This window comes from Tachyglossus aculeatus, chromosome 1 (assembly GCF_015852505.1).
Source record: "Tachyglossus aculeatus isolate mTacAcu1 chromosome 1, mTacAcu1.pri, whole genome shotgun sequence".
Lineage (NCBI taxonomy): Eukaryota > Metazoa > Chordata > Mammalia > Monotremata > Tachyglossidae > Tachyglossus > Tachyglossus aculeatus.
In genome coordinates this window covers 31,121,469-31,137,483 of record NC_052066.1, presented here as the reverse complement: position 1 = coordinate 31,137,483, position 16,015 = coordinate 31,121,469, and the positions used below count along the sequence as shown (strand labels likewise).

The following is a 16,015-nucleotide window of genomic DNA, read 5'->3' as shown; positions in this document are numbered from 1 at the left end:
TATTAACAAAATACAATAAATAGCTTAATGTAATGCCAAGCACTGTGACAAATATTATTATTATCATGGTAACAAATACCATGTTACTGTGTATCAAACACCATTCTAAACAAGTAGCCTCTGACTATTTAGGTCACTGATATACAATACCATTTTAAGCACCGCTTTTATTTTTTAATGGTATTTGTTAAGTTCTTGCTCTGCACCAAGGCACTGTACTAAGTGCTGAAATCGATAAAAACTAATCAAGTTGGACATAGTCCATCTCCCCTATGGGCCTCGTGTCTTAATCCCCAGTTACAGGTGAGGTATTGAGGCCCAGAGAAGTTAAGTGACTTGCCCAGGGTCACCCAGCAGGCAAGTGGCAGAGCAGGGATTAGAACCAGTCATTCATTCATTCAATCGTATTTATTGAGCGCTTACTGTGTGCAGAGCACTGTACTAAGCACTTGAGAAGTACAAGTCGGCAACATATAGAGGCGGTCCCTACCCAACAAGGGGCTCACAGTCTAGAAGGGGGAGACAGACAACAAAACAAAACATGTGGACAGGTGTCAAGTCATCAGAACAAATAGAATGAAAGATAAATAATAATAATGGCATTTATTAAGCGCTTACTATGTGCAGAGCACTGTTCTGAGCGCTGGGGAATTTACAAGGTGATCAGGTTGTCCCACGTGGGGCTCACAGTCTTCATCCCCATTTTACAGATGAGGGAACTGAGGCCCAGAGAAGTTACGTGACTTGCCCAAAGTCACACAGTTGACAAGTGGTGGAGCCCGGATTTGAACCCATGACCTCTGACTCCAAAGCCCGGGCTCTTTCCACTGAGCCACGCTGCTTCTGTATGCACATCGTTAACAAAGCCAAGGTCCTCTGTGACCTTTGGCAAGTCACTTAACTTTTCCGTGCCTCAACAGCCTCATCTATAAAATGGGGATTAAGAGTGTGAGCCCCATGTGGGACATGGACAATGTCCAACCTGATTAGTTTGTATCTATCACAGTGCTTAGTTCAGTGCTTGGGACATAGTAAGTGTTTAACTAGTACCATGAAAACAAAACCAAAAAAGCATATTTCCAGCTAGCACACAATCTGACACTTGTGATAAGGCCCTTCTAAAGAATATTATGATCTTCATTATACCCTACCCATTATACCCTTCATTAGGCCCTACTGAGAGCTCACCTCCTCCAGGAGGCCTTCCCAGACTGAGCCCCTTCCTTCCTCTCCCCCTCGCCCCCCTCTCCATCCCCCCATCTTACCTCCTTCCCTTCCCCACAGCACCTGTACATATATATATATGTTTGTACAGATTTATTACTCTATTTATTTATTTAACTTGTACATATCTATTCTATTTATTTTATTTTGTTAGTATGTTTGGTTTTGTTCTCTGTCTCCCCCTTCTAGACTGTGAGCCCGCTGTTGGGTAGGGACTGTCTCTATATGTTGCCAATTTGTACTTCCCAAGCGCTTAGTACAGTGCTCTGCACACAGTAAGCGCTCAATAAATACGATTGACGATGATGATTATACAATTTCACAATTTAGGACTGTGCTTTCAGAATGGATTACAAATTTCCGACTGTCCTAATCAGGCTTCTTAATAGGGCAGAAAATAATTACGGTATTTGTTAAGCCCTTAGTTTGTGTTAAGCACTGTTCTAAGCGCTGAGGTAGATACAGGGTAACCAGGTCGTCCCACATGGGGCTCCCAGTCTTCATCCCCATTTTGCAGATGAGGTAACTGAGGCCCAGAGAAGTGAAGTGACTCGCCCGAAGTCCCACAGCTGACGGCAGAGGCAGGATTAGAACCCACGACCTCTGACTCCCAAGCCCGTGTTCTTGCCACTAGGCAATGCTGTTTCTCAGTGCTGGGAGAGATACAGATTTGTCAGGTTGGACACAGTCCCTGTCCCACGTGGGGCTCATAATTTTAATCCCCATTTTACAGATGGGGCAAATAGAAGTTTTTAAGTGACTTAATAATAATAATGATGACATTTACTAAGTGCTTACTATGTGCAAAGCACTGTTCTAAGCACTGGGGAGATAATAAGGTGATCAGGGTGTCCCACGGGGAGCTCACAGTCTTCATCCCCATTTTACAGATGAGGGAACTGAGGCCCAGAGAAGTGAAGTGACTTGCCCAAAGTCACACAGCTGACAAGTGGCGGAGCTGGGATTTGAACCCATGACCTCTGACTCCAAAGCCCGGGCTCTTTCCACTGAGCCATGCTGCTTCCCAAATAAATACAACTGGAAGTATGAATGCTACATGGGGCATAGAGAAGTTTTTAAGTGACTTAATAATAATAATAATGGCATTTACTAAGCGCTTGCTATGTGCAAAACACTGTTCTAAGCACTGGGGAGATAATAAGGTGATCAGGTTATCCCACGGGGAGCTCACAGTCTTCATCCCCATTTTACAGATGAGGTAACTGAGGCCCAGAGAAGTGAAGTGACTTGCCCAAAGTCACAAAGCTGACAAGTGGCGGAGCTGGGATTTGAACCCATGACCTCTGACTCCAAAGCCCGGGCTCTTTCCACTGAGCCATGCTGCTTCCCAAATAAATACGACTGGAAGTATGAATGCTACATGGGGCATAGAGAAGTTTTTAAGTGACTTAATAATAATAATAATAATAATAATGATGGCATTTTCTAAGCGCTTACTATGTGCAAAGCACTGTTCTAAGCACTGGGGAGATAATAAGGTGATCAGGTTATCCCACAGGGAGCTCACAGTCTTCATCCCCATTTTACCGATGAGGTAACTGAGGCCCAGAGAAGTGAAGTGACTTGCCCAAAGTCACACAGCTGACAAGTGGCGGAGCTGGGATTTGAACCCATGACTTCTGACTCCAAAGCCCGGGCTCTCTCCAATGAGCCACGCTGCCTGAAGTCACACAGCAGATAAGTGGTGGGGCTGGGATCAATCAATCAATCAATCGTATTTATTGAGCGCTTACTGTGTGCAGAGCACTGTACTAAGCGCTTGGGAAGTACAAGTTGGCAACATAAGTACAAGTCGGCAACAAGTTGGATTAGAGCCCAATTGTCAGCTGTGTGACTTTGGGCAAGTCACCTAACTTCTCTGGGCCTCAGTTCCCTCATCTGTACAATGGGGATTAGGACTGTGAGCCTAACGTGAGACAACCTGATCACCTTTTAACCTCTCCAGCGCTTAGAACAGTGCTTTGCATATAGTAAGTGCTTAATAAATGCCATTATTATTATTATTATTATTATCATTCTTCGGACTCCTAAGCCTATGCTGTATACACTGGGAAATGTATCCCGGGAGCCCATTCTAATTCTGTCCTCAGGGTACAGTCATAATTGTGGTATTTGTTGAGCACTTACTATGTTCCAGGCACTGTACTAAGTGCTGGGGTAGATACACATTTATCAGATTGGACACAATTCTTCAAGTCATGGGATCGTGGTATAGTGAAGCAGCGCGGCTCAGTGGAAAGAGCCCGGGCTTTGGAGTCAGAGGTCATGGGTTCAAATCCAGACTCCGCCACTTGTCAGCTGGGTGACCTTGGGCAAGTCACTTCACTTCTCTGGGCCTCAGTTCCCTCATCTGGAAAATGGAGATGAAGACGGTGAGCCCCCCGTGAGACAAACTGATCACCTTGTAACCTCCCCAGCGCTTAGAACAGTGCTTTGCACATAGTAAGCGCTTAATAAATGCCGTCATTATTATTATTATTAGTGCCCTAGTGGAAAGAGCACAGGCCAGGCCTGGGACTCAGAGGATCTGGCTGCTAATCCTGGCTCCGTCACTTGTCTGCTGTGTGACCTTGGACAAGTCATTTACCTTCTCTGTGCCTCAGCTACCTCATCTGTAAAATGGGGATTCTAAAACCTAGCCTCCTTCCTAGTTAGAATAGGTGTTCCTGAGAGACCCCATTATCTTGTCTCTAACCCAGCGCTTAGTACAGTGCTTGGCCCATCGTAAGCACTTAACAAGTACCACACCGATCGTAATTATTATGATTATTGGTTCCTTCTTCTGCAGTGGGGCTGGTGTGGCCAAAGCGAGCTGCGGCAAGGTTGTGCTTTATCAATCAATCGTATTTATTGAGCGCTTACTGTGTGCAGAGCACTGTACTAAGCGCTTGGGAAGTAGAAGTTGGCAACGTATATGTGCTTGGAGTGTTTTTAGGAAATGAGGGATCCAGGGATCCATCTGGAAAATGGGGATTGAGACTGTGAGCCCCCCCATGGGACAACCTGGTCACCTTGTAACCTCCCCAGCGCTTAGAACAGTGCTTTGCACATAGTAAGCGCTTAACAAATACCGTCATCATCATCCTCCGGGCCTCAGTTCCCTCATCTGTAAAATGGGGATTAAGACTGTGAGCCCCCCGTGGGACGACCTGATCACCTTGTAGACTCCCCAGCGCTTAGGACAGTGCTTTGCACATAGTAAGCGCTTAAGAAATGCCACCATTATTATTATCATTATTCCCAGCTCCACCACATGTCTGCTGTGTGACCTTGGGCAAGCCACTTAACTTCTCTGAGCCTCAGGGATCACATCTGTAAAATGGGGATTAAGACTGTGAGCCCCATGTGGGACGACCGTATCACCTTGTATCCCCCCCAGCGCTTTGAATAGTGCTTTGCACGTAGTAAGCGCTTAACAAATGCCATTATTATTATTATTATTATTATTATTATTATTATCCACTCCTTACTTTAGATACCGTGCAATCTAACGAATTCTATCCTCACTGATTATCAGTAGCTTCTTAGACACCCCTCCTAAATGGGCACTTTATAAAGGTGGAACAAAATAATAATAATAATAATAATAGTGATGGTATTTGTTAAGCGCCTACTACGTGCAAAGCACCGTTCTAAACGCTGGGATAGATACAAGGTGATCAGGTTGTCCCACGTGGGGCTCACAGTCTTAATCCCCGTTTTACAGATGAGGGAACTGAGGCCCAGAGAAATAAAGTGACTTGCCCGATTCACGCAGCAGGTAAGTGGTGGAGGCAGGATTAGAACCCATAACCTTCTGACTCCTATTACGCCACGCTGCTTGAAAACAAAACAGATGAGGCAAGGCAAAAACGATTTTAAGAAGGTTTCACAGATGCTGAGCTGTTGGCGTTATGGCAAAACCCGCGTTAGATGCCGGGCCATCAATTTCTCCAAAACTGGGTGTCCAGTAATAATGCTTCTTGATGCCGTGGGAGAGCTCAGAAAGATAAACTTGCCCATCCACTACGTATGGTTCCACATCGGTATGCTCCAGTCTCAGCCGCCCCGTTTCAATTAGGTCTGAAAATGCCTAGGATTTTCAACAAAAGATAATAATTTAGAATTGTGGCGGGAAGATGCCTGTCTCTTTGGTGTTTTACAAGTGGCAGGTTTTAAGTGCTTTAATTTGAGCATTTTTATTCCAATAATCATGCCTGAGAGCTCTTTCATTCATTCATTCAGTTGTATTTATTGAGCGCTTACTGTGTGCAGAGCACTGGACTAAGCGCTTGGGAAGTACAAGTTGGCAACATCTTTAATTGTTTTCAGACCATTCCAAGTGACATTAATGTCACTTATTATTAATTGTACATATTTTTTTACTCTATTTTATTTGTACATATCTATTCTATTTATTTTATTTTGTTAGTATGTTTGGTTTTGTTCTCTGTCTCCTCCTTTTCGACTGTGAGCCCACTGTTGGGTAGGGACTGTCTCTATATGTTGCCAACTTGTACTTCCCAAGCGCTTAGTACAGTGCTCTGCACATAGTAAGCGCTCAATAAATACGATTGATGATGATGATAATGTCCAGTAAAGTTGTGAGCCCCTCAAGGGACGGGGTGTGGCTGACTCTCATCTCTATACTCTTTCTCAGGGCTCTGCCCACATAAAGTACTTAATAAATGCTATTACTACTAAAGTTAATAATGATAATTATGGTGTTTGTTTAGCACTTACTACGTGAGAAGCACTGTACTAAGTGCTGGGTGGATACAAGCCAATTGGGTTGATCACAGCTCTTAAGTTGATCTCTTAAGTAGATCACAGTTGATCTAAGCTCTTAAGCGCTTAGTACAGTGCTCTGCGCATAGTAAGCGCTCAATAAATACGATTGATGATGATGATGATCACAGCCGTCCCACGTGAGGCTCAAATTCTCAGCCCCCATTTTCCAGGTGAGGTAACCGAGGCACAGAGGAGTGAAGTGACTTGCCTAAGGTCACACGGCAGACAAGTGGCAGAGTCAGGATTAGAGCCCATGACCTTCCGACTTCCAGGCCGGTTCTCTACTGCACCATGCCGCTTCTTGTCACTCCTTAATTCTCTACGTCTACTAGACTGTGAGCCCACTGTTGGGTAGGGACCGTCTCTATATGTTGCCAACTTGTACTTCCCAAGCGCTTAGTACAGTGCTCTGCACACAGTAAGCGCTCAATAAATGCGATTGATTGATTGATTAATATTGATTTTCGTGAATCATCTCATCCCTTTCATTTTTAACAGTAGGTCAGCAGCTGTGCATTGCTAATTTACGTAAGCGTCCCTGCTGTTGCACGCCATGTTGATTTTAGTATCTGAGATCTTTCCGAGAGTGTCCCTATTTATTCTTTAAAATGTAATGGCCGGACCCATTTAAAAAATGGGGGGGAAAAAAAAAGTCTTCCTAAGGTCTGAGCCATTGTGCTTAGCGTTTGAAAACCCTAAACGTAATTTTCAGTGTGGTAGGTTACGCAAAGAACAACACTGATATTCTCAAGGGGGTCTGGGCGCCTCTCTTGCTGAGCAAATGGTGTTTAGCAGTTTAATAATGATGGTATTTGTTAAGCGCTTACTATGTGCAAAGCACCGTTCTAAGCGCTGGGGAGGTTACAAGGTAATCAGGTTGTCCCCCTGGCAGTTTTAATCCCCATTTTACAGATGAGGTCACCGAGGCCCAGAGAAGTTAAGTGCCTTGCCCAAAGTCACACAGCTGACAGATGGCGGAGCCGGGATTTGAACCCATGACCGCCGACTTCAGAGCCCGGGCTTTTTCCACTGAGCCATGTTGCTTACATATCTGTTCTATTTATTTTATTTTGTTAGTATGTTTGGTTTTGTTCTCTGTCTCCCCCTTTTAGACTGTGAGCCCACTGTTGGGTAGGGACTGTCTCTATATGTTGCCAATTTGTACTTCCCAAGCGCTTAGTACAGTGCTCTGCACATAGTAAGCGCTCAATAAATACGATTGATGATGATGATGATGATAGTTTAGGCTATCATTAATTTGTTGCCTTTTCTTGGTGGGATTTTCCAGGGAGCGTTTTAGTAAATTTTGATGATGCAAGCCTCTAATATTTTCCTTATATATACATTTTAACCTATAAAGGTAATTTGTTGCTTCACATGTCCTCTTTTTCTTATGTTCTAGAGTATAAGGAAAAACAAGCACTAGTACAAATTAAGACTTGTTATACAAGTCAGATGAGCTCCCCAGACCCACAGCACTTAAAAACATATCAGTAATCTGTAATTTCCCCTTTCTAGACTGTGAGCCCACTGTTGGGTAGGGACTGTCTGTATATGTTGCCAACTTGGACTTCCCAAGCGCTTAGTACAGTGCTCTGCACACAGTAAGCGCTCAATAAATATGATTGATTGATTGATTCATATCGTCTGTCTCCCACTGTAGACTATAAACTCACTGTGGTCAGGGAATGTGTCTACCACCTCTGTTATATTGTACTCTCCCAAGGGCGTAGTACAGTGCTCTGCGTATAGTAAGCGCTCAGTAAATACGATCGGTTCATTGAAAGATTAATATTTGGGATTTCTCCCCCAAATTTTAATGTTTTCTTGTGGTTGTAGACTGTTACCCAGTATGTCTTGCTTATAATAATTTTTGAAGCAGCTAAAATTTCGAAGTAGCGGGCAGTCTCTAGCATTAAATGGATCGTTATTCTGCACAGCATTTAGTTCCACGCCAAGATTATAAATATAAGCAAAAATGTGTGGATAGACATTTTGATCACACAACTCTAAACTTTTTGCCGCCCAAGAGAACAGTACTGTATCAAATTCTGCCCAAATTTAAAAAGCTGGCACTGTGGAAACTGCATAGTCAATTCATATCTGTTTTTGGTGTGTTGGTCATAAATATAAGCAAAAATGTATGGATAGACATTTTGATCACACAACTCTAAACTTTTTGCCGCCCAAGAGAACAGGGTTGCATCAAATTCTGCCCCAATTTTAAAATCTGGCACTGTGAAAACTGCATAGTCAATTCATATCTGCTTTTGGTGTGTCGGTCAGGAGTTTTCATGAACGCGAAAAGATCTTTGACAGAGAAAATGCTTACCAAACAAGTAGCTTCGTCAAGTGTGTTTCCCCATATGTAGATATTGGAAAGAGTGTGATTTGTTTTCATTGCTTTTGAAAGAGCTCCTAGGCCTTTTCCACTGATTTTGTTGCTTCCCACTGCTAAGCTAAGGAGAAACAATTAGAATGTTAATTACACAAGAAACTAAGGATTCTCCCACAGTTCTGGAATTCATGGGTTAACGAGTACATGACTCAGGTGATTAAATCTTTTAAAGTGTTAGTCTTCAGAATGCTTCATAATTACTGGAGAAGCAGCGTGGTTCAGTGGAAAAAGCCCGGGCTTTGGAGTCAGAGGTCATGGGTTCAAATCCAGGCTCTGCCAATTGTCAGCTGTGTGACTTTGGGCAAGTCACTTAATAATAATAATAATAATGATGATGGTATTTGTTAAGTGCTTACTATGTGCAAAGCACTGTTCTAAGCGCTGAAGCACTGTTCTAAGCGCTGCCTCATTTCCCTCATCTGTAAAATGGGGATTAAGACTGTGAGCCCCCCGTGGGGCAATCTGATCACCTTGTAACCTCCCCAGCGCCTAGAACAGTGCTTTGCACGTAGTAAGCGCTTAATAAATGCCATAAAAAATTATTAGCCATAGATATGAACATTTCTTTACTCAAAGTTAGAATGTCTTCTAGTGTATTCAGACTGAGTTTGTTATGGGCAGGGAATGTGCCTGCTAATCCTGTTGTACTCTCCCAGGTGCTTAGTAAGGTGCTTTGCATGTTTGGTTTAATATGTTTGGTTTTGTTCTCTGTCTCCCCCTTCTAGACTGTGAGCCCGTTGTTGGGTAGGGACCGTCTCTATATGTTGCCAACTTGGACTTCCCAAGCGCTTAGTACAGTGCTCAGCACACAGTAAACGCTCAATAAATACGATTGATTGATTGATAGTAAGTGTCAACAAATATTGATTGATTCATTTAGGATGGCAGTGTGGCATAGTAGAATAATAATAATGTTGGTATTTGTTAAGCGCTTATTATGTGCACAACACTGTTCTAAGCGCTGGGGTAATAATAATGATGGCAATTATTAAGCACTTACTATGTGCAAAGCACTGTTCTAAGCACTGGGGAGGTTACAAGGTGATCAGGTTGTCCCACGTGGGGCTCACAGTCTTCATCCCCATTTTACAGATGAGGGAACTGAGGCCCAGACAATCAATCAATCAATCAATCGTATTTATTGAGCGCTTACTGTGTGCAGAGCACTGTACTAAGCGCTTGGGAAGTACAAGTTGGCAACATAGAGAGACAGTCCCTAGAGAAGTGAAGTGACTTGCCCAAAGTCACACAGCTGACAATTGGTGGAGCCGGGATTTGAACCCATGACCTCTGACTCCAAAGCCCGGGCTCTTTCCACTGAGCCACACTGGGTAGATGCAAGGTAATCAGGTTGTCCTATGTAGGGCTCCCGGTCTTCATCCCCATTTTACAGATGAGGTAGCTAAGGCACAGAGAAGTGAAGTGACTTGCCCAAGGTCACACAGCTGGCAAGCGGCGGAGCCGGGATTAGAACCCACGACCTCTGACTCCCAAGCCCGGGCTCTTTCCACTGAGCCATGGTGCTCTGGAAGAAAGAGCCACGGGGCCGAGAGTTGAGGCACCAGCTGTGCCATTTGCCTGTTGTGTAACTTCCTTATGACTCAGAGTCCTCATCTGTAACTGTTGCTGGGTAGGGACCGTCTCTATATGTCGCTGACTTGTACTTCCCAAGCGCTTAGTACAGTGCTCTGCACACAGTAAGCGCTCAATAAATACAACTGAATGAATGAATGAATCTGTAAAATGGAAATTAAATATTTGTTTGCCCTCCCTCAGGGACTGAGCCACATGTGGGACAGGGACGGTGTCTAATTTGATTTTCTTATTTCTACCCAGCGCTTAAGCACAATGCAACTTGGACTGTAAACTCGTTGAGGACAGGGAATGTTTCTGCTTACTATATTGTGTACTCTCCCAAGCGCTTAGTACACAGTAAGCGTTCAATAAATATGATTGAATGAATGAATGAATGAATGCATAATGCATAGTAAGTGAGAAGCACTGTGGCCTAGTGGAAACAGCACAAGCCTGGTAGTCTTGGAACCTGGGTTCATTCAATCGTATTTATTGAGCGTTTACTGAGTGCAGAGCAATCAATCAATCAATCAATTGTATTTATGGAGCGCTTACTATGTGCAGAGCACTGTACTAAGCGCTTGGAAGGTACAATCCGGCAACGAATAGAGGCAATCCCTACCCAGCAACGGGCTCACAGTCTAAAAGGGGGGAGACAGACAAGAAAACAAAGCCAAACAAGTAGACAGGCATCAGTAGCATCAATATAAATAAATAGAATTTCTAATGTGGCTTTGCCCCTTTTCATTCATTCAGTCATATTTATTGAGCGCTTACTGTGTGCGGAGCACGGTACTAAGCGCTTGGGAAGTGCAAATTGGCAACATCTAGAGACGGTCCCTACCCAACAACGGGTTCACAGTCTAGAAGGGGGAGACAGACAACAAAACACGTAGGCGGGGGTCAAAGTCGTCAGAATAAATAGAATTATAGCTAAATGCACAGCATTAACAAAACAGAATAGTAAATATGTACAAGTAAAATAAATAGAGTAGTAAATCTGGACAAATATATACAGGTGCTGTGGGGAGGGGAAGGAGGTAGGGCTGGGGGGATGGGGAGGAGGAGAGGAAAAAGGGGGCTGAGTGTGGGAAGGCCTCCTGGAGGAGGTGAGCTCTCAGTAGGGCTTTGAAGGGAGGAAGAGAGCTAGCTTGGCGGATGTGTGGAGGGAGGGCATTCCAGGCCTGGGGGAGGACGTGGGCCGGGGGTTGACAGTGGGACGGGCGAGAACGAGGCATGGTGAGGAGGTTAGCGGCGGAGGAGGAACGGAGGGTGTGGACTGGGCTGGAGAAGGAGAGAAGGGAGGTGAGGTAGGAGGGGGCGAGGGGATGGATGGACAGCCTTGAAGCTGAGAGTGAGGAGTTTCTGCCTGATGCGCAGATTGATTGGTAGCCACTGGAGATTTTTGAGGAGGGGAGTAACATGCCCAGAGCGTTTCTGGACAAAGACAATCCGGGCAGCGGCGTGAAGTATGGATTGAAGTGGGGAGAGACACGAGGATGGGTGATCAGAGAGGAGGCTGATGCAGTAATCCTGTTGGGATAACTTAAAAAGCTTGTACCTACCCCATCACTTAGTACAGTGCTAGGCTCATAGTCAGCACTTAAGAAGCCCCACAATCACCATTTCAAATGGGGGTTCACTCGTTCAGTTCATTCAGTCATTTATTGACCGCTTGCTGTGTGCAGAGCACTGTACTAACCGCATGGGAGAGTACAGTACAACAGAAAACATACACATTCCCTGCCCACAACAAGCTTTTATCTACAGCTATTTCTACGTAGCGCAGTGCCCCTCTGATTCTAGACTTTTGAAATTAATTTTGTAGGACAAATACAGTCAAAGTACTCCAAATTGGCTCACTTCAAAATTTTTGCTATTTTGTATTTAGCTAAGCCGTGCTCTTTGGTATGCATGTGGTATTCCTTTGGAGGAGGCGGGGTCTTTTGGAGCATCATGATAAACATTCTACTGGCAAAAGGAATTTTCTGGTACATTTTCAAGAATGAATTTGAACCAACTCTGTAGTTGTCCATATTCCTTTAGAAAGCTTTTTAGCTCTAGGGTCAAATAGACTGTGAGCCCACTGTTGGGTAGGGATTGTATATGTTGCCAACTTGTACTTCCCAAGCACTTAGTACAGTGCTCTGCACACAGTAAGCGCTCAATAAATACGATTGATGATGGAAAATACCACCATACTCTTATTTTACAGGGAAATCAGCCTGTTAGGAGAAATTATGACATAGCCAAATATTAATGAAACCAAATCTCAGAAATTACTTTTTTTTTAATCAAGGGGAAACCCCCAAATTTCATGATTACTGCTTGAAAAAAACATTGAAAATATACTAACGCTTTAAGATTCCTGTTATAGAAGGCAAGGGCTTCACTAAGGTAAATAGCTCCATCATCTTCTATTCGATTTGAAGAAAGATCGATAACTTGCAGGGTTTTATTCCTTTTCAGTAGCTCTCCCAAAAATTTCATGCCGTCACGAGTTATCTGATTACTGAAAGAGATTTAGATACAGAGAGGAAAAAGAATCTGTATTTTTCATCATTCGAAAATGTTTTGTGGGGAAGTAGGCTTGGAATGCGGAAAAAGGCAATGGTAAACTGCTTCTGTATCTCTACCAGGAAAACTCCATGGATACACGTTACCCGAACGACTTTATGACAGAAGATGGGACCACCTGTGGTGGTATGTTTTTAATTAAGCCCCTCACATTGGGGAGTCTAGCCGTTTCAAATGACCCTTGATACATTTTTTAAAAGCAGGCATATTTAGTGTTTAAAGAAGGTTCGTAAAACTCAAGATTGGTATTGAAATCTGAAGGATGCAGAATCTAGCTGCTCTGGTAAAGCTTTTATTTTACATATCTATTCTTTCCTTGTACATATCTATTCTATTTATTTTGTTAATATGTTTGGTTTTGTTCTCTGTCTCCCCCTTCTAGACTGTGAGCCCACTGTTGGGTAAGGACTGTCTCTATATGTTGCCAACTTGGACTTCCCAAGCGCTTAGTACAGCGCTCTGCACACAGTAAGCGCTCAATAAATACGATTGATTGATTGATTCCGAAGAAGGGGTGTCCATAGAGTCACTTTGGGTCAGAAATGACGACGCATTTGAAGAAGTAGTAGTAGCGGTAGTAATCTTGGAATGGCGCTTTCCCCCCTCCTCATTACTCATCTCCTTGTCCCTCTCCAGCTCCCACTTCCACATAAAAATAATAATATGATGGCATTTATTAAGTGATTACTATGTGCAAAGCACTGTTCTAAGCGCTGGGGAGGTTACAAGGTGATCAGGTTGTCCCACGGGGGGCTCACAGTCTTAATCCCCATTTTACAGATGAGGTAACTGAGGCACAGAGAAATTAAGTGACTTGCCCGGAGTCACGCAGCAGACAAGTGGCGGAGCCAGGATTTGAAGCCATGACCTCTGACTCCAAAGCCCGGGCTCTTTCCACTGAGCCACGCTGCTTCACATACTGCTCCTTATTTACCATCTCTCTTGTGGATGTCTTCCAAAGGCTCTTAATAGCCAATCCTTCGAGGTTTCTAATCCCTCCCACTTCTCAAAACAATCCAACTTACTGCTATCTTCCCCCTCTCTCCCCACTAGCTCCTTCCACTTTGCCATCAAACATACTCAAATCTTACTCCATTCCAAACAAAAGAATTTATTTTGGCCCCGTTGCCCCCTCCATCTATCATTCCAGCACAGTGCTTAGCACTAGTATGTGCTTAATGAGTACCATAACTATTATTATTACTATTATTATTTCTTCCCATTCTTATCCAAACTCCGTGAAGAGTTTGTATACATTATCTTCATTTTCTCTACACCACTTTTCTTCTCAACCTTCATTCAATCGTATTTATTGAGCACTTACTGTGTGCAGGGCACTGTACTAAGCGCTTTCTTCTATCAGCTAAGGCTCTGCTCACCAAGATCTCTCAAATGGCCTCCTTTTGGCCAAGTCGAATGGCCCTGTATTCTGTCCTAATCAATCAATCAATTGTATTTATTGAGCGCTTACTGTGTGCAGAGCACTGTACTAAGCGCTTGGGAAGTACAAGTTGGCAACATATAGAGACGGTCCCTACCCCCCTTGACCATAACTGCCCTCAACACTCTGATCACTCCCATCACCTAGACACTCTTCAGCCTTGGTTTCCCCATCTTGGTTCTCTTACTACCTCTCTGATCACTCTGTTTGCTGACTCTTCCTCTTTTCACTCTTTAATTGTGAGTGCCCCACCGGGCTCTTTGCTAGATTCTTCTTTTTACCCTTCTAACTGTACATTTATTCTCTTGGGGAACTCATTGCTCATAAGTGGTTTAGGTGATCACCTCCATTCATTCAATCCTATTTATTGAGCGCTTACTATCTGCAGAGCGCTGTACTAAGTGCTTGGAAAGTACGGTTCGGCCACAGATAGAGACCATCCCTGCCCAACAACAGGCTCACAGTCTACAAGGGGGAAGACAGACAAGACAGACAATGAAACAAAGCAAGTAGAGAGGCATTAATAGCATCAAAATAGATTAATGGAATTGCAGATATATATGCATTAATAAAATAAATAGAATAATAAATATAGACATATACACAAGTGCTGTGGGGCGGGAGGAGGGTAGAGGAGAGGATGGGAGTCGGGGCGATTGGGAGAGAGGAGGAGCAGAGGAAACACTATTATCATTATTATTATTATAATTATATGATATATTATATTACATTACATTACATTATATTATATATTATAATTATAATAATTGTTATAATAATACTATTATTATTACTCTATTACTCTATTTATTACTCTATTTATTATTACTCTATTTATTTATTTATTTATTTATTTATTTTATTTGTACATATCTATTCTATTTATTTTATTTTGTTAGTATGTTTGGTTTTGTTCTCTGTCTCCCCCTTTTAGACTGTGAGCCCACTGTTGGGTAGGAACTGTCTCTATATGTCGCCAATTTGTACTTCCCAAGCGCTTAGTACAGTGCTCTGCACACAGTAAGCGCTCAATAAATACGATTGATGATGATTGATGATGAGGAAAAGGGGGGTTCAGTCTGGGAAGGCCTCCTGGAGGAGTTGAGCTTTCCGTAGGGCAAAGGACTCCCTAACCTACCTCAACCAGTTTTGATTTGTAATCTGACATCCAGCCTCTCCAAGTTAGGTAGTTATTTTACGCACTCGACATCGGGGTAGATACAGGATAATCAGATCCGATACAGGGTCTGTCCCACCAACAATTTATGGGCTAGGAAAGCAGTATTTTGTTGTGGTTTTCCAGCCGAGGAAACTGAGGCCTAGGCAGGTTAAGTGACTTAGCCAAAGTCACAGAGCAGACCCGGAGTGAAACCCAAGGTTCCCGACTTCCAGTCCTGCGCTGTTTCCACTAGGCCGTGCTGCTTTTGGGCATTTATAATAATAATAATGGCATTTATTAAGCGCTTACTATGTGCAAAGCACTGTTCTAAGCGCTGGGTAGGTTACAAGGTGATCAGGTTGTCCCTCGTGGGGCTCACAGATTTAATCCTCGTTTTCCAGATGAGGTGACTGAGGCCCAGAGAAGTTAAGTGACTTGCCCAAAGTCACACAGCTGACAATTGGCAGAGTCGGGATATGAACCCATGACCTCTGACTCAAAGCCCGGGCTCTTTCCTACTGAGCCACACTGCTTCTCATTTCCTCCTCCCTCCAGGACATCTCACGTAGATGCCTGACCCCGTAAAGTCAGCGCGGCACAGTGGAAAGAGCACAGGCCTAGGAGCCAGAGGACCTGGGTTCTAATCCCAGCTCTGCCATTTGTCTGCAGTGTGACCTAGAGCAAGTCACTTGACTTGCCTGTGCCTCAGTTGCCTCATCTATAGAATGGGAATTAAATCCTACCCCCTCTATTTAGACTGTGACCTCCATGTGGGATAGGGACTAATAGTAATAATGATGGTATTAAGCGCTTACTATGTGCCGGGCACTATTCTAAGCGCTGGGGTAGA

General features: G+C 43.6%; 1 protein-coding gene across 2 annotated transcripts in view; it reads right to left on the bottom strand.

Moving 5' to 3' along the window:
- Positions 1-5,086: 5,086 nt before the first annotated feature.
- Positions 5,087-16,015, bottom strand: part of LRRC34 (leucine rich repeat containing 34) — a 49,938-nt gene continuing 39,009 nt past the window's right edge. The window contains exons 9-11 of one of the 2 annotated variants that reach the window (XM_038743808.1): positions 12,345-12,500; positions 8,348-8,474; positions 5,087-5,317 (exon numbers count right to left, since the gene is read on the bottom strand). In XM_038743808.1, the coding sequence (XP_038599736.1) occupies positions 5,114-5,317; positions 8,348-8,474; positions 12,345-12,500 (487 nt within the window). In that variant the 3' untranslated portion in view covers positions 5,087-5,113. The remainder of the gene's footprint in view (positions 5,318-8,347; positions 8,475-12,344; positions 12,501-16,015) is intronic. The other variant, XM_038743817.1, reaches the window with a different exon arrangement.